Source organism: Helicoverpa armigera, chromosome 13 (genome assembly GCF_030705265.1).
Source record: "Helicoverpa armigera isolate CAAS_96S chromosome 13, ASM3070526v1, whole genome shotgun sequence".
Taxonomy (NCBI): Eukaryota; Metazoa; Arthropoda; class Insecta; order Lepidoptera; family Noctuidae; genus Helicoverpa; species Helicoverpa armigera.
The window spans coordinates 4,846,769-4,866,918 of NC_087132.1; the positions used below are offsets into that span (position 1 = coordinate 4,846,769).

At 35.3% G+C, this 20,150-nt stretch overlaps 2 protein-coding genes across 2 annotated transcripts; one reads left to right on the plus strand and one right to left on the minus strand.

The window, feature by feature from the left end:
* Window positions 1-172: 172 nt before the first annotated feature.
* Window positions 173-16,213, minus strand: LOC110371566 (uncharacterized). The gene is made up of 11 exons (XM_064037543.1): window positions 16,051-16,213; window positions 11,624-11,793; window positions 10,953-11,529; window positions 10,512-10,713; window positions 10,142-10,312; window positions 8,859-9,079; window positions 7,273-7,484; window positions 6,371-6,522; window positions 4,924-5,043; window positions 2,405-2,571; window positions 173-939 (listed from the first exon to the last, which is right to left on the minus strand). The coding sequence occupies exons 1-11, from the start codon at window positions 16,211-16,213 to the stop codon at window positions 848-850; spliced, it is 2,247 nt and encodes a 748-aa protein (XP_063893613.1). The 3' UTR covers window positions 173-847.
* Window positions 13,171-20,135, plus strand: LOC110371617 (acyl-CoA Delta(11) desaturase). Its single transcript, XM_021327953.3, has 6 exons — window positions 13,171-13,411; window positions 17,413-17,761; window positions 18,251-18,381; window positions 18,483-18,688; window positions 19,021-19,206; window positions 19,323-20,135. Exons 2-6 carry the CDS (start codon window positions 17,422-17,424, stop codon window positions 19,561-19,563), a joined length of 1,104 nt encoding a protein of 367 aa, XP_021183628.3. The 5' UTR covers window positions 13,171-13,411; window positions 17,413-17,421; the 3' UTR covers window positions 19,564-20,135.
* The last annotated feature ends 15 nt before the right edge of the window (window positions 20,136-20,150 follow it).

Below are 20,150 nucleotides of genomic sequence, written 5' to 3' on the forward strand. Positions count from 1 at the left end.
AGCGATAAAAGGGTTGGAATTTATTACAACAAAATACATAAAAGACAACAAACCTAAAAGGGGATATCACTAGATCTTCTTTTGACCGAGAAATTGACACTAAAAGCGATTTAAACACGAAATGTCTTACAAATATTTTTATTAAAAGCCAGTTTTTATTTGCTACCATTAATATCTACAACTATTAGGTAAAGATATAAACTTCATGCTTTTCGTGTCGGGTAGAAAAATTGCAAAGTTTATGTACCTACATTCAAGGACACTGGTGTCAAAAGATACGAACCGTCGAGTTATTAATATGGTGATTACGTTGTCCATGCGGGTCGCCAGGGTACATTTGGTTGTAAATTAACTCCTTTGTCGGATTGCCGAGAAACAACAACGCTATAGGCATGTATGCAGTCTATATTGTTGTATTAAACAGCTCTAGGAAATACGAGGTAATACCGATTAATCGAACATATGCTACATAAGTAAATACACGTGCTATTAAAACTATGTACTAAGATAAGTTTTTGAGTAGACATACATAATATACTAAGCGTTAAAGCTGCATATACAAATAATTCTTCTAGTGTAAGCGCTCTACCAAGCAATAAAAAAATGAGTAAGCATGTCTAAAAAGTCTGCAAAATCTGCAATCTTTGTGTGCTTGCTACCAGTGGACTCAGGCAAAGGGTACACATTAATTACCTACTTATTTGCAAACAATTTTCGTAATCTCGCGTGATACCTAATACTGTGAAAACAATAGTTTTAGAATTTTTTGGAATAATTTCTAGACAACGATAGATTTTAATAAAATTTACCGAGATCTTATCGAGCACAAAATATACTAAGGCCACTTTTAATGCATTACAATGTTCACGACACGGCGATAAAATCCAGCTAAAAAGGCCTTCAACTCCTTTCGATTTTTCCAGCAATATTCTCCTAAACCTGAAAAATACCAAATCTATAAGTGAAATAGAAAACAACACCTTTAACAACTCTTTTACAAAGTCGGTAAATTATAGGTAGGTGTTAGAAATACATGAAAGACGATGCTCCTTTGTTTCAGAAGTCGGTTAAATGTAATCTTACAATGAATGCCATGTGACATTTCGTAGATTTGTGACTGTGACATGCACATAATGAAACTATACAAGGTGTTGATTTGCATTTGTGCAATATTTCAGGAGGTTGGCATAAAATACGTAAATAATCGATTGGAATTAATATTGATTAGTAGACGGGAAATAGTTAATGTGCCGTTTTTTGTCATTGTAATGTCGTAGTATTTCAGAAGTAACTCAATTTTATGAATGAAATTTATGAATGATCGTTGCGTATGCTTTGTGTTTTGCGTTTGTCTGAGATTGCCGCACGGTTTTAAGGCCAGTAGCACACGCGCCGAGTTTAAATACGGCTGGGTGACATTGACGAATTTCCGAAAAAATGATTTGGTTTGAGAATCATGAGTTACGTCCTTGAATATTGCACGGATGTAAAACAACAGCTTGTATATGTAAGTACACTTTGTATCAAGGTGTGAAATGTAACATACTTACCCAATCGAATAACTGATGCTGATGTTAGTAGCTCAAATTCTACTTACATAATATGCTATGTAGATTATACATGAATAGTAAGCAAACTCCTTAAGTTATTTGTGATTTTAAATTAATCCATTTCATTAGGTACCGAAAAAGTTCAAGGGAATTTTGAGTTCCGCTACTAACATTATGTTGATAACCCATTAGGTATTCTATTTCTTAACTTGATAATTAAATATATTCAGATACTTTTCCTTCCTTATTTTAGTTATTGAAATGTCGAAGATTAACATTATCATACAATATAAAAATATTTTGATTTGGCTCATGCATAAATAAGTCGACAGGACTCTAAGGTTGTAATTGCTTAAAATAGGAATCTAAAAATAAAATCACGCCTTTGCATATGCAACCTTTTTAGGGAGTAAATACATTGTTCCCAGCCTTGACCCGCCTCTTCCGATTGTTTATGATCAAAAGTGCAAGTGTATTTACAGCCGGTTCCAAAACATGCCCAGTGGCTTACCTTGGGATCTTTTACCTCAGCCAATTTTGAGAAATGTACTTATGACGTCAGATAGCAGATGGTCATCGAGACACGCTATGCCCTTATGATCACAAAAGCCCTGACATTATCTTCGAAATCGATTTTAATTAAAAGAAGTACTTAAAGGGTCAAAATGTAAAGTCATCTTGTTTAAATTAATTACGGTTGATAACTTTTTCTTCGAATATTAATTTGTGGAACCTACCAAGGGCAAACTGAAGTACATACATCTTCTACAGAGTTCTTTGAAGGATCGTAAGATTGTTTTTCATTTAATCTGTTTGTTTTTGAATAAATCTTTCAAGTAGCAATAAGGACTTACCTAACAGCAATGACGTAATAAGGCCAACAATTAGCAATATCAGGGCCGATCGCACGTCGGTAGCTCTAGCGGAGGCGAAACCGGGAGGCGGCGCGCACTGTGGCATGTCGGGCACTAAGGCAGCTTCCAGACGAGCCAGAGCGCCACCACTTCGGAGCTGCAGAAGTCTGAACACAACCAACAAAGTATGACTCGAGCCTAACTTAAGTCCCAGCACTAAGAACATTTTCAGGTTTTCCTGTCAGCAGAGATGAGCCAGTATGGGACACATCTACGTCCCTTTTGCAAGGACGTCTTGTGCGAGACGTCATTAACGCCATAAATAAGTACATAGTAAAACGCCATGATCTCTCGAAGTATTTAGTCAAGTTGATTAATTTAGTCTTCCCGTCTGCATAACATGGAGATTATGAGAAAAGATCAGTCATCCGGAAATCACCTTTAGCATACATTAAAATGCATATAATGCAGTAAGATTTCGTCATTGAACACATACTTATTAATTAATTCTCTTTTGACTCTATTGTAATCTCAGCTGCATTTTTAAATGTTTTGTTCTTAAAAGAAATAAATAAATAACGCTAATTAATAAGCATCAACATCATTAGTTATAAACTTATAAGTAATTCATAAAGGTTAAGCTTTCAGCCTTTTGGCAAACAAATATTTCTCCAGGCAATAATCGCCTTATTGAGTAACGATGAGAATTACTGATCATTATAGGATAAGCTTCGGTTCATCGTGCTACTTTTGTGTAAAAAAAGTTGTTGTTATTATTTACTCACAAAACTTATCAAAGATTATTGGCTGTGCGAGTAAGAATTCTTAATTCATTTATAACTAGCGGTCGCCCGCGACTTCGTCTGCGTACATTTTATTTTTATCATAAGCGGGCTAACTACAAATTTTAGAACCCTCACTTCTAAAACAGGACTTCCATGCGAACTATCAACCCTCGTTAAACCCCATAAGGAATAGGTTTTTTTAAAATTCCTCCTTAATACATACATATTGTCTTCCGTCTATAAAGTACCAACCTCCCTTCAAACAAACTTTTCAAAATTGTCTGGCCGAATTCATTTATGAACATCGTCGTCCTTGACAAATAATTGAGGTGACAACTTGGCTTGCCGATTAAAATCTCTTTCAAGAAGTTAACGTAAAATCTTTCTTCCTTGATCAATTATAAACTGTACTTTATTGTTGACATTGAGGAGAAAATAATGTATGCTCATAAAATATAGCTTCCTACAGTAATTTCGTAGTAAACTATTAAGTTCACCCTTGGCAAGGAGTGAGTTCCGTATGTCAGAAGAAGTCACAAAGTCACAATTAACTTACAGATAAAAAAAAAAAAACCCAACGAATAAAAAATATTTTTTACCGTCTGTCTTTGGAGAATACTTAAATTATAGCTAGGTCGATTATTTAAGCCTTATAAGGTTGAGTTAACGCAAGTACAATATTTTCTAAGAAACAGCTCAGTACTAAAAGTCACATAGTCAAACCAAGTACCTATGTGTAATTGTGCTTTAAGGATTTTTACCTCAATGCGCTTGGTACGTTTGAAAAGCGAATTTTCTCCGAAAATTATTAAAAAGAACACAAATACAAAGTTCAAATATAGAACGTTATTGAGTTACAAGCACTCGTACTTATAGCAACTCAAAGGTACCTATTTATAAGAATTTGATAATTCACTACATTCAGTTTTATTTGATTTCGTGAATATAGAATTTACAAATTGTTGCTCCCTTGCAGTTCTTTACATAGTCGGTAACAGTGCAAAAAGGTGTAAAGTATTTAGGTACCTAAGTTTAAAAAAAATATTCTTAACGCTAAAGATCAGAATATCGTATTGTAATAAATATCGATAAAGCGTTATTTTCTACAATATTAACGAATATTTAAGTTTCATTTAAATTGATTTATCATGACTGTCTACATTTTGACACTCGTTTTTATGTACAAGAAACTAATATAATATCTGTTTTCGTACAGTGAAATCAGTTCTCAAAAACGTAACTGTCTTTATCTAAAACGTACATGTTATAATTTCACACATGTAAAGATTCGTTTGCACTACGCTGCCCAAGTCACGTAAGCACTTTCTGACTTTATTCTCATAAACTTGCACTTTTAAGTAAGTATAATAAAATAATGCAGCTATACCTGTTTTGTGGGTCAATGACACCGTGCGTCTTTTCATAAAAAAAAAACATTATGCTCACGCCTTTATCGACTTACTGCGGATTATCACCTGCGTAGGCCGAAAAATAATCTTCTTTGCGTTTAAGAAAATACTATAAAGTAGTTTGCAATCTGTGATTTAACATAAAGAAAAAAAAAGTACCAAAAATAAAGAGCGATGTTGCAAATTGTACGTATTACAAACTCGTGACCCCTAGTAGTTTTTAGCATCATTGTGGCAACTCGTTTAAAAGGTGTTATAGGTACCTAAATAAACGAATACCTCTAGTATTGATATCTAAAGAAGATAAGATCCAAAACCAACTTACGAAAGCAGTGTAGGTCTAGCATAGGGCGACTGGCGAGGCAGTGGAAAGGCGAGGTGAGCCCGAGTCGAGTGCACTGGCAACTCCCTGACAGCACAGCGACCACGAGCTTGACTTAAAGACCTGTCAGAAACAAAGAGGTTTAACGACCGGTCCCAATATTTTATCTATCTTTTATATTGGTTACTGGAGATAGAATTTTGATATTAGCCCCATACAAGTAGTGTCAAATTCCTGTCTCTAGTGAACACCGCAGATAGTAGAATAATGGAAACTGTCGTTAATTGATATATATGACTGTTCTGCAGGCAATACGTTTTACAAAAAAGAAATACATAAGCCTAGCCCTAGGCAACCACCCAAACTAAACTAACTAAGCAAAATACACAAGGCTATTAAATTATTTCCCATTCTGAAGGCAAATTTGGTGCGAATCTGTACGTGCTCTCGGAGGCACGATAGTGTTTCCAAAATGTTGATTGAGATAACAATCAATTATCCAGGCATAGGCCAACCGCACACACAGCTTGGCATAAATTGCTTTTGTATTCTTGTCTATGTACCCTATGTACCCTATGTACCCTATGTACTCATGTACTCTATGTACCCAACATATACCCATATTACCCTAGCACCTATTAAATAATCATTGTTCAAATTAATAAAGGTCAGTAGGTATTCACCTACACAGCAAAGACTCATTTCACTTGTCTTCCAAGTAGATACCTAACACAACTAATTCTTAGATCTGAACTATATTAAACTACTTAAGCAAATAACAACACATCCAGGACATTCTAACGAGATTCAAGCGCTAATGATACAGTAAACACACGTTATATATCATTTACTTAGCAAATATACTTATTACCTAACTACTAAACCTGACTAGCTTGTTATATGTGCTATACTAATTTATTAATCACAGCACTAAATTCTAATGTTTATTTATTTCCATGCTACAAAATATAAACTTTGTAAGACGGATCCCCGTACAAAAGCAGACTAAATAAACACAGCTAAGCCAACAATACTAAAGTTCAATGTGATATTCATTTCAGAGCATTCAATAACTTCTATATTTACACTCACTTGCATTCAAGTGTGAATTGCAACAACTTCTTGACGTGTTGCGAATAATATATACTTTCAACAAAGTGCAAACTTCAGGCATCGGCTTCTAAACTTTTACTTCGTTTCACTTAAGTTTATTTTCTACTTTAAAATAGGTACTCGTGCATGTACAGTTTTGTCGACGCCATTTTTCCATTTTGTAAGTGGCCAGCCATGGAAGGGTTTGAAGTGAAACGTGCAAGCAAAGATGCGATGTCAAAGGAAAAAAGTTGTTATGAAGCAAATACAAGACTAAACAACACTAAAAAAATATGATGGGCAAAATTTTTTTTTTAGTTGCAAAATTTAAAAATGCGAGCTAGCCATTTTACGTTACCGTAAAGTCGATCGCGCTACCCTTTGTCCCGCAAAAAACGCATAATCCTGCCTCGCGGCTCGCGCCAATCCCTCTACGGCTGACGTCACCAAATTGTCAGCGTCAGAATAGCCTCGAATGTAAAAAGCATTCAGCTGCACGTCTTTTGTCGACTGCAATATAAACAAACACATTGTACATTATATACATTTTTGTAGGCGCAAAATCCTGTATTTTATCGCAACGACAACAAAGATTAATTATGTATAAACACCGTCTGCCTGAAAAATGACATGAATGAGAAGGGAGTGAGTGTCAGAAAGACGATAAGGAGGCATCCATCCTCCGAGCCTTTTTTCCTAACTATGTCGGGGTCGGCTTCCAGTCTAACCGGATGTAGCTGAGTACCAGTGCTTTACAAGGAGCGACTGCCCTATCTGACCCCCTCAACCCAGTTACCCGGGCAACCCAATACCCCTTGGTTAGACTGGTGTCAGACTTACTGGCTTCTGACTACCCGTAACGACTGCCAAGGATGTTCAATGACAGCCGGGACCTACAGTTTAACGTGCCATCCGAAACACAGTCATTGGCGTCTAAGATATACTTAGAAAGTACATACAAACTTAGAAAAGTTGCATTGGTACTTGCCTGCCCTGGAATCGAACCCGCGCCCTCATACTCGAGAGGTTGGTTCTTTGCCAACTAGGCCACCACGACTTTTTTAAAGACGATAAGGAGGCATGGAAGACATATTGAGCCAACCCCAAATAAAATTGAGGACAGGACTCCTGCCCTTTTCCCAATGTTATGTTTGTTTTAATTTTATTTGTCCATGTTTATGTGTAGGTTTTGTATTTTCTGAGGTTTTCACGAGATCAACTGTCTTTACCTCCTGCGCGAACCACCCAAGCAAACCTTACCATAAGGTACATTTGATCAGCTCCGTTCCTAATGTACCCGATCTTGAAGTTGGGTGAGTGAAGCACGGCCGCTATGGTGTCGACGCTGGCCACTCGGACCGACAGTACGGAGGTGATGAACGCTGCGTAGGCGTTGTATGTGACGACGGCGAAGAATAGGCACACGATGAGCAACACGCTGGCGGCAGGGTTGGAAGGTGTCCATGTGCCACCTACAGGAAACATCAATAACTAAGCATTTACTTAAAAAGTAAAATCAATAGCTTAATTGTTTTACTGTTACATAACAATAAAAATCAGGATATTTTTATCAAGGCTTGCTTCATATTTATTTACTCTCATCACCCGCTTTGAGCTCCGTCCTAGTAAATATGTGTGAAAAAAAAAACAATTTGTGTAAATAAAAATGATAACAACGCTGAAAACCTTCAACCTAAGACACAATATTTGCAACGTGGCATTCAAATACAATGTCTAACTAAGCTAAACTTGAATCGGTCATCCCCGCGACCACCTTGCTAACATGCTAATATTTTTCACCTCGCTGGAGAATTGATACTTATGCATCAAAAAGAGCAAACGAATAATGTATTCAAAACCATACAATATTTCGGTTGTGTTATAAAATATGCGTGGACGAGTGAAGTTGATATTGTGAGTTTATTTGACTTTTTTAACATTAAAAAGTTTTGATGTTCACAAAATAGGTATAGGCGACCTATTATGTTTCGGGGCGGCTCCAGTCTTCTAAAAAGGTTTAATCTACATTCCAGATAAACTTCTGGAAACACGCCGTAGATTTATCTCGTCGCCTAAATAACATACCTAATTACCTTGAAAGTACTTTCGTAATCTAATACACCGGTACTAAGATTAATTAAATTCTGACTTAGTGTTCCCGTAAGGTTTCTTAGTCATGAAGAATTAATTTCAAAACCTTAGTTTTTACTTTAAATTTTTAAGTAAGTAATTAGAAAAGTATTCATGAAAATGTTACTAACATCACTAATAACGTTAGCCATCTTATTAAAAGGTTTTTTTTAACGTATATTTTTTTTCCTTTGTAAAAATTTTGACACCGTTAAGAATAACTTCGTTATCATTGTGACACTACCCAAGCAAATATCAGTTAACACTAGTGACCCTCGAAGCTTTAAAAAAATCTTGTTTTAACACCAGCAAATATTGTTTTTATTTACTGTCCAGTAAATCAAAACCTAAAGTGAACTTACTGTTGACCTACAATGATAAAAATTGGCAAGGTTTTTCGATATGACTTAAAAACAAAACATGAATTTGTAATTACACGTCACTTTTTATCATTACGTTCGTTTTTCTTTGTATCATTATTCATTTCTGAAACTTGTTCACCCATATAAGAGAGGACAAGAGTGAAAATGCAAATTTTTTATTTGCCATTTTTCCTTATACCAATGATATCATTAAGAGAAATTCATCTCTAATCTACATTATGCGTAGATAGATAGGAACAGAGAGTACTCAGAACAGATTTTCAAGCTTCATGCATACCAAGAAACATCTTTCTTTTTAAGAACCTAACAAAATAATAAACAGACAAAATATACCTTGCTGACACAATATCCCAGTGGACCATATCAAAGCTTCAGTGTAGCCCATGCGTCTATCATTGGCGCATACCGTCGAGGTAGCTCGGCTGATGATGACGATAGCAATAGCTGATATCAGCACAACTGCCAAGACACATGCCACGAGCCTCACGCTGAATGGAGCCAGGAATATGTCCCGGACTGTCGATGTTTCTTGCTGGCGAATGTAGATATTGCACCTGGGAAGCCAAAAAATTAGAACTAAAATAGATTTCATAAATGTAAGTAACATAATAATCACTGAAACCGGTAAGCTGATGAAATTAATTAATCATGGCAAGTTCGAAAGTAATGTTTTTTCTTTACCGTTTGTTATGTAATTACTTATGTGTAAGTATGTATACTTCCAGTCTTCAAAGTATTTCTTAAGCAAGGACAAATAGGAACTGTAGCAATATTAAGAACCCAGTGATTGTTTATCTTTTATTTATTTCTTATTATCTTCACAAATGCTGTACATTCTGCCGCAGTAACGTCTGCGTCAGGACCCCTGTCACAACTTACCGCGGCCTTTCAATGTACCTATAAAGTTTGTTTCAATATCAAAACTCAAATGTTTGAGTATCTAAATAAAGCTGACCGTTTAGACACAAAGCTCTTGTAAATATTTACAGTCTGGACTCGTTTTATTATAATCCTTGACACAATAATTTATATTATTTAAGCAAATGATACATTTTTCTATTATTTCTATATTATTCCGCATGTAAACGCATAAAAAAATATTTAATAAATGAAACGAAAACTTTTTGATTTTTGGAATGCTGGACGTGCTTAGGATAAAATCCCGATACCATATTTTTATTTTCCATCGACGTAGAACATATTATTATAAAACTGAACTGAACTAAATATTTAAAGTAAGCCCGCTGCTGGTCCCTCGGCAATCTTAGTTTAGTTCAAGTAATCCAATTATGCGCCCACATAATTTTGCTTTTCCTGAAAATCCGAAGCCAAGAAGGTCCAGTTTTTGTCAAGTGATCAACTTACCAGCAAGGAACTTAAGTAAAATTCATATCGCTTCGGAATTGTTCGGTGTATTAGCAGATTTCTCGATGTAAAGAAGAAAATCTCAGAAGGATTTCTCATTTCTAAGAAAATCGGCTATTCCTTGTTGTGAGTATTTTCTGAGAAGTCTCAACGTTATTGAGTGAAACTTGCTCCGAACTTGGTATTATAGATTACTCGCCCACACGAAAGTTAGGAGTGTAGTTATTTATACTGTTATAAGTGACACTCACATTGTTTCGGCGATGGGGAAGATAAAGTCCATGTCTTGTAGTCGAGTCGCGTGCACGGTGACGGGTTCAAGGGCCACGTCCACGGTATTGTCCATCAGTGCGCCTAGGAGGCCGGTCCATGTTCCCTCGTACGTGCGAAACCCCAGCTTACTATAGTACCGAGTCGATGAACTGGCGACAAACAATACTTTGTAAAGCTGAAAAACTTTATGATCATCAATCAATGCTAACAAACAAACTATCAATCTTTCTTAATAAAAAAGTCACACGTATGGAAAACAAATAAAATTGAAATTTATTTATGAAATAAAATATTTTGAGTTTTTCCATTTTCTTTTTAAAAGTTATAAAACATTTCTTTTAAACTTACGTAGTATTCAATCTCACTGTCAAGAAATGAAGGATGTCATCCAACATAGGCTCTGAAGACGGACCCTCGTCATCCAGCGAAGGATTGCCATCACCCGTGGAGTTACATCTCCCTACCACTAGCTCCTCGCCCAAGAAGGTGCGGGACTCCACTGGGTAGGACACCTCCACTCCTGACATCGACTGACTCGGGCTCCAATTACCTGCATTACATAATTATGTAAATACCTCTATACTTATAGAGAAAAAACCCTACATATCTATTACTTTATCAGGATCGATCGATAACATTTTCACAATTTATTACTATTTCGGATTAGATTCAATAATAAGCCTAGAAAATAGATTATGTGTTTTAACAATATCATTCATAAATCGTTCTATATTCCGCATTTTTATCCTGTTGATAAATAGAAGACGATGATTTGTTATTGCAACTCACCTAGAAAGTAGGCATAAAGCGTTGAGTTAGCGCGTACTTTAAAATACTGCAAAACACTAATGACTCTCTCCGAATGTTCCAGACGGTGCTGTTGATTCCACTTCTTGAACTGAGAATACAGTGAGAAGCGACTTATATTCAACATAGTAAATGTTCTTGAATAATTGTAGTTCGTAACTCCAGTCTGGTACAGCGGAAGGACATTTCCGTCCCTTTTATAAGTTTTATTCCTTGTCAAATTTCTGAACCTCTCCGAAGTACGATAATAGTTTCTTTCATACTCAGTTTTGATATTCTGATTCCTGTGTACATTTTGATATTTATTATAGTGGCTCCCGTAATCCCTTGGGCGCTGGCTGAAATAATTACTCCTGCCTTTGTAAATGAAATTAACATCACACAATCCGAGTTTGTTGGTTTCAGGAACGTATTTGTTTTGCGTGTATGCAACCACAATGTTTTGGTCGAATCGGACTGAAGTAACATTAAGTACTTCGTTGATATAATTAAAGTCTTGATTACTTCGCGCTGCTATCAACCAGTCATATGAAGAGGTATCCATGTGCAAGTGATGTAACTAAAATAAATTTGTAGGTCAGTAAAACCTGTATGCGCCACAATACCTCAACCCTTCAAGGTAAGCATTATTCCAGTTTTTAAAGTCTAATTACCTTATTAACAAGTTTCGTGAAGTTGGCCGTAGCATTTCTTCTGAGACGCGGAGATAAAATGATGATGCCAAGATTAGCGCGTAAGCGAACATTGTGCAATGATTCTGATGCTGAAGCCACTCCATTGATGCTCAGACATTTCATCAAGCGAACTATAGCCCACTGACATCCTGAAAGAAATGTCACAGAAATATTCATATTATACCTAGCTACTAACTTCTGCTAGCGGTTTCCCGCGTCCCGGCTGCCCTGAGTAGACAAATGGGTTATGTTACACTGAAAGATTTTTTGAAATTGATTCAGTAAGTATTTCCTGAGTTTAGATCACGTAAACAAACACAATCTCGTTGTGTTAACGATATCCTTATAGTTATATTATACGACGAAAAATAATGTAAGTTCCATGATTAAAAGAAAATAATTAGGCAAATCGATCAAATGATATATTTCTATCAATAGAGAAGTTTCGAATGTGTGGTATATGTTGTCGTTAGAAGATGAGTTTGTTGCCCCCTTCATTTATCAATCCCAGTACAGAGCAAGCAATCTTTGTCAGATCTATTTTGCTTCAAATAGATATAGTACAACGTCGTGCCGCGACAAAGTACCACCACCTTAGGATTGATTTCCCAAGAGAAAATAACTGAATTGTATAAAACGTCTGCATGAACTTATCACCACTGCAAATTGAATCAAATCAAAAATGAATTTCCCATAAATGTTGGAAATTGTGTTTGTATAATATATTGTTATGACATAAATATATAAAAAAATATTTTCCGCCTTCACTAAATATAGTCACTTATTTTTTACTTACATAGGTACTTGTTTATATTGCAATTGGAACTATGTTACATATACGGCATTGGTTATGATGGCACAGTGTACATTTTCAGATGTGCTAATTGGTTTACATTCTATGCAAACCATTAGTTATAGTAACAGAGTAGGAATGACAAAGTCAGCTATTTCTAGAACATTTTGGCTAGTAACAACAATGTCCTTGCAACCTTGACACGGCAATCTGCACCATAGGACTGTATGTTTCCTGCACCATACCAAACATTTAAAATGTAATCATTTAGGTTGTTCTACATGCATATACATACTTGCTACAATAGCAGACGTGCCTATTTATGGACAATTCTCAGATATCTGCAAATATGTTTATATTTATACCTTTATATGAAATTTGTTTTCATATTAAGACGGCTTGAATGAAAAATGCGAAACTGACCATTCTCTGTACCCATGAAGTGTGTATGGTTTTTATCTGTATCTACCTATTATATGCTCGCAAAGATGCATTTCTAGACAGTGAAATAAAAATAGTCTAAACTAGATTTTCCTCTAAAAGTTGCTACAAGAAAATCGTGTTAAAATTACTAAAATGTTACTATTGAATTCTAAGAAATTTAATTTTATATATAATCATGTAAATATGAAGTTGAATAAAATATTACAAATTGAATTTACATGTCTTATTTAGAATAACAATTCACAAATTAGTTGCACTAATAAATAGCGATGTCGCATTGTTGGTCGATAGCATTGCTCAGTGAAAGTACGTGACAAGGTTTGTGCTGAGCAGATTCTGAACAGGGGCTGAAGACACGTAGGGTAAACACACGTGAGCGACGCGGGCGCAGCACAGCCGCACACATGCTTCGTGCATTACACAGATGTAACTTAGTCCGCGCGACTGAAGCACACGTGATTAATTTGTGGTGACAAGAACATTTTCATGTTGTGAATTAATGTGTGAATTTTTTACCGGAAAATAAATTGGTAAGTAAAATTAGTATTTTTCAATACACAATAAAATATTGTTTTATATTTCAGTGATTAATTTACAATCTGAAATAAATACTGGGTATGTGAACCGACACATTGCAGAAACCCGTTACTACATTTTTGTTTATTTTTCTGTTAGAATCTAAATTTAAAAAACAAGTGCTTTTTTTTAACTAGACAAAACTCAATTTCAAAAACGTAAAACAAACATAGAGTACCTAAGTACCTTTATTTTATACTTAAGTGCTACTCGAATATTTTTATTTGACATAATATTCAACGTGTTTGAAATGTGATAACGGAACAATTTAAAATGCAACTTACAAAGCAAATTGTTATACCTAAACCTATAAAAACAAATGTGATTGTTTTTGTTTGTTACGCTTTCGCGGTAAATTGCATTCATTAAGAAAACATGAAATGAGGTACAAAGCTGAAAGCTATTAGATTCATTAAGTTATGCATGCAATTATATTTTGAGTACCGTACAATAAAATTAAATGAGTACAATAAATGAGTACCGTAAATAATGCGATCCGTATTTACTATAAACTACCTCTAAAAACTATAAATCTATACCAAATACTTTTAAATCATTCCAAATCTTTAGAATAATCACAAAATAATAATTCCCTTACATAAAAAAATACATCACTACAATCTTCGCAAATTCTCCAACCGATTTAGTTCTTCAACAAATAAATTGAGTCGTAATTAGATCGAAATTCCAAATTGGTGTCAAGGAGGTATCAAGGAACCAACAAAAATATGCTTTTAGAGATATGTGAAACCGCTGACAAAAGGTGAAGGGTGCTTACCCTTCTATAATTACCTTCAAATTAATAAATTAACTAATATAATAATTACCTTCTATAATTCTAGTTTCCTCGTGTTCTGTAATATAGGATTAACCTACATCAGACACCAATCCCTGTGTTAAATGCAATTTTTTACTACCAAATGTATTTGATGATGAGAAATAAATAATAATTGATAGATTGTATGATGACTAATATTATAAAGAGATATTGTATGTAGGGGATAATCTTTGGAACCGCTGGTCGGATTTCCAAATATCTACAATGTTTCTGAGTGCCATAGGCTATATTTTATCCCGATACGGGCAGTTGTTCCCACGGGACGCGGGTGATACCGCGACAAAAACGGCTGGTTGAAAATAAATTAACCGCAATGCAAAATAAAAATTGTCGTTTTTATCAGTAGGTAAGTGAGAAATGCATCGATCTCAAAGATTCGTTCGTGCCGTATCTGTTCGAGTTAGCATTAATTATACATTCCAGCAGTTTTTGTCATGAATCATTTTATCAATAAAATTCAACGATGTGATTTGTTTGGATAATCAGAAATTATTTCCCGGCACGAAATGTATAAGGAAATGAGTGTTATTGTAAGTAGGTCAAAATAATGTTCATCTCTCTTTTCCAATATACTTATCCTTTGAGATAATTAAAAAGTAAGTGTTTTCAGCGGTTTCACGAAACGAACTAATTCAAGCACAAAACTCATAATAATGAACCAAATTATTCCTTGCATTAGCTATTTGCAGTCCAGCCATTTCAGAGAGTAGTCGGAACAAACAAAAACAAATGTTTGGTGTAAAAGTAGGTGTGTACATTCATGTGCACTTAGTAAAACACAGCTAATTTAATATTACGTGTGTTTGTTTGGAGGTGCTTATCTCAGGAACTACTGGACCGACTTGAAAAATTTTAAATGAGGTTTTTTAAGATTTTTAATGTAGTCAAATACCTTTATCATCTTATAAACTGTTGGCGAAGCGGGGATCAAATTATATTTTTTGACTAAAGGTCATTCAGAGATTAAAAGCAGTAGAGGAGAACACTTTGCTGCTTTTGAAAAAAAATACACTATTCTTAGGTGCCTCTTAGCTGGTACATGGCTTTCACGGTACAGCTGTCACGTGATTATACATTTTACGGTCAAGGTCTTAATTTGAGGATCTTATAATTAAAACTTACCAAAAGATACTTATCTCTCGATACACATGTGCACTTGCCAATTATTTATTTATACCAAAACACCTATAGCCCATGAATTTTAACTTCCTGTGAACTTGACTTTCAAAAAAACTTGATTATTATTTAATAACCGCGTAAGGTGAACCAGGCTTTATAAGTTTGTATGAAGTAAAACTTGATCGGTATGAACTTAACGATTCCGAGTGACTGAGCTCACCCTACTGACCTAAATTTTTTCTCACAAATTGCAACGTTTAATGTCATTTTAAACAATAAGTAACTTCTCGCGGATGGGTTAGTGATGTCTCTTGAATTTAAAGGTAAACAAATATTTTTTTTCATGCGTACAACCATCAATTCGAGTCATATAGCATCCTCTAACATATAAAACATTAGCCTCCGCCCGCGGCTTCGCCCGGATAGAGTTCGGTTATATCGCGTTTCCAAGAGAATTCTTCAAAAGTCGGGGATAAAAACTACCCTATGTTCTTTCTCAAGGTCAACTCCATCTCTGTACCAAATTTTATTAACTGCAGTTCAGTGGCTTAGACGTGAAAGCGTAACAGACAGACAGACAGAGTTACTTTTGCATTTATAATATTAATAGGTATTATATATTTAATATATAAATACCTGGTTCTATATCCGGACTGTATATAACAGCCTGACGCCATCCGCGCCAAACGGCGTACTCCAACACAAAGGGCAGCGGCGCGAGCGCAGCTTCAGGGCAATAAGCGTTTACTGATAATGCAGGGCCTAATATTATAACGGACACTAAGGCGTGAAACTTCATCTTCAGAAAATTACCTGAAAAATTATATTTTTAAATAGCGCTTGAGAATATACTGAATATAATAATGCCGAGTAATTTCGGTACCACTTCACTCCTACTAAATCATAATTTTCAAAAATGTATTACGCGCTCAGATCAATAAAAGTGTGCTTTTTCAACATTTTCGTAATGTATTTTTTTTTCATATCAAAATGTAAATAATATAAAGAAATAAATAAATACAACTTACGATCATTATTTTAAGATCTTGCATGGTCTTCTGAACTTAGGTACATTCAATTATTATGATTCATGTAGATACCTTAATTATTTTAATTCAACATATATATTATTTAAAATCCTTTAGCTTTAGTTTGAACTTACAAAATGTTTCAGTCACCTCACCTTTGCAATAGGGAACAACACGAAATGGAATACACCAAATCTATCTACATTAGAAATATCAATCTCATAATAACTATAAATCAATCATTTCAGCTGAAGTGCGACTGTGATTAATGTTCTAACTAGATTGTTTTGTTAGTCAAACAAATAACTTCATGTTTAATGCAAGCGTCGATTCAGTACCGGCAAACATATTCTGATGTATTAATTGATTGGACTATAATAATCGAAATTGTATCAATATCGTGATTGGCATGTTTACATTCTAATTATTTATTAAAGTTAATTTGGCCATAAGAAGTTAAATATGAAACAAACTGAGTGTTTTTTTATTTTTTTTTATATTTAAGTAATGCCTTTAATCGGTCAGGGTTAATTCTCGGATTAATTTCCGGATATTTCAATAACGCCAACCGAAATTATCATTGTCATTAAAATCACTTGCTTAAAATGCATCTACCTACTTCGAAAATATGTTCAGGATTGCTACCTGAAATTAAATACATATGTGTTACAAAATAGTTAAACATGTGTTTAGACTTAAGGCCAAGTCCACCGACAACATACCTAAACATCAATTTTCTTAAAACAACTGTTTACCAAGAATTTTCACGTTATTTTATTCAAGGTATTGTTTAGTTTAAAAAAAAAAATGGACGTTTATGTGGTCAATGAAAATGGACCTTGAGAGGGCAAAGTCTGCAAATCCGCCATATGGGTTCACGATTGAACACTTGCAACGGGCGCACAGATGTCTAGTCTAGACATCACGAGTTTAAACGAGCTTCACCACACTTAACGTGTTCTGATTTCAGATAACAACAATGGCCCCAATAACTTACACGGAAACTGAGTTGATAGAACAACCGTTACATACAAATGACTACATTCAATACAAGCTTCACCACCCAGCGAAGGACACCGGCGAGACCAGAACCAATGGCAGACTGTACGAGACCAGTCCTTATGACCAGATGTTGAATCCTAAAGAACCCAAATTCCTTGCGCCGCTTCGACGCTTGGAGAAAAGAATGGGTTTCGTTACTCCCATAAGATGGGTCAACACTATTGCTATAACAGCATTCCACATTATTGGTGTTTTATGGTTTTTAAGATTTGTATATTTTATAGACAAACCGTTCAAATGGCAAACTTTAATATTCGGTGAGTATGCACAACTAACCTACAGTTACCTACTTTGGCTACTAACAATTTTATTTCTAACATTATTACATTACTTTTCCACTAATTTCCACCTTAACGTGAGGTTGGATAGTAATATGAGATCTAAATGTCTCAGTCAAATGGAAAATTAGCAACGATAGTGGTAAACGTATTGTTATTAGGTAACTCCCTACTGACAAAACCGAATCGAGGCCAGTAAGGGATCTGTTTTGTTATCAGTAGGTAATTACGTACGTTATTATGACACCCTATCTATCAATCCTATGTATAAAGTAGGAAGTAGCTACCTAACATAACAGATATAACAATGGATTATTACAATTTCATTGTTGCCATTTTCTCCGGCCAGGAAAAATAAACATAGGTACCTACCTAATCCTGTGAAGTTACTAAATTTGTGGAAATACATATTATTATCCTCCGAGTTTACATAGTCGGGTGTTAAAAACAGTGGCCTTTACTTTTCAGGCTACCTTGTGGGCCAGGTGGCTGGTTTTGGAGTAACGGGAGGAGCACACCGGTACTGGTGTCATCGCTCATACAAAGCTACACTACCTCTCCAATGGATTCTCATCATATGCTACTCAACGGCTGGTCAGGTAGTATCCTCTTTTCGATAAATATACTTATTACTACTTGCTAAATATTATATTCTTATAATAAGGCACGATAATTAATTACCAACTTTATTCATACGCAGAACACTATATACGAGTGGGTTCGGGACCACCGCGTGCACCACAAGTTTTCGGAAACCACAGCAGATCCACATGACGCGAACCGAGGGTTCTTGTTCTCACACGTCGGCTGGCTGATGATGAAGAAACACCCAAATGTGCTAAGACAAGGCGCCAAGCTTGACTTGAGCGACATCACCAATGATCCACTTATTCAATTCCATACCAAGTGAGTATATCTGAAAATAATTCAAAAAAACATTTATTTCAGCCACCAAGTTTAGATACGTACTTAAGGGAAAGTCGATATTAAATTGTTTACGAGACACACTGAATCATAGGTTTTCCAAGTAGTGGGTAATATTCTTGAAGTGAGAATTTTATCGTAAATCCAACTCCTTACGAATTTTGAACTTCTTACGAATTACAGAATTTTGAAGAAAACTTAGTTAGAGAGCAAGCAATGCTTACCTGTAAAACTTGCTTCTCGTAGCAACAACCACAAATTCTACAAATCTTGTGCATTGGCTTCTGTAACATCTCAATTTTGATATATTTCAGATATTTCCTGTTATTCAAGATAGTATTCTGCTTCGTCATACCCTCTGTGATCCCTGCCCTATGCTGGGACGAATGTTGGGAAATATCCGTCATGTCGCAGTCAGTGCTGCGGTACTTGCTGAGCCTCAACTTCACCTGGTCGGTCAACAGCTTCGCGCATTTGTGGGGCAACAAGCCTTATGACAAGTATGACTCCAATTCTTCCTTTTCAACTCCTTAGCTTACTAACTCGACGGTACTTTTAGCGAGGGCACTTTTTATAACACACACAAATAACGGACTTTTCATTACGTCTTTTCCAGGAACATAATGCCAGTAGAAAATTGGGGTGTCTCAATAGTGGCTATGGGCGAGGGCTGGCACAACTACCACCACACTTTCCCTTGGGACTACAAGGCTGCTGAACTTGGAATACCAATGAACTTGACTACAACACTGTTGAATCACTTCGCGAGTATCGGATGGGCGTATGACTTGAAGGAAGCATCACCATCCTTGGTCAGGTCGGTGGCAAAGGCCAGGGGTGAACCACGAGAAGACTAAATTTTATCAACAATACTAGAGGCAGTAATATATGTAATAGGTCAATTCTAGTGGCATCAGACTTCCATTCTAAAACCATGGGTTGTTATTCCTAAAGGTACTTGCAGTATTAGGAACTTAGCCTACCTACTTAAAATGATTCGGCAGAATCAAACAATTTCGTAAGTTACCATGGAGTTTCTACTGTCTACTAATAAGTACTGAGCATGTACTTAGGCACTATAATTGTATAAGGGCAAACGTGATCTTAGGTTATAATGTAATTTTAAGTTTATTGTTACATACCTACTTTAGTTTATAAGTGTAAGTACCTACCTGATATTAAAAAATATTTGCTCATTTTAGACTCGTTAAGGATTTAAAAAATATTAGTATTTAGTGTATACGGCATGTAAGTATTAATTATTAGAATGTATTTTTATTAATTCAAAATCGCAATAAGATAGGTTTGTTTTATTAAATCTATACTTATACCTACTGTTACTTCAATAAGTACGTATTTATTAAGTAAGAGACATATTGATTTCAGAGATTGTTGTAAATTAATAAAAACTCAGAAACTTTTACGTGATTTTTTGTTCATACTT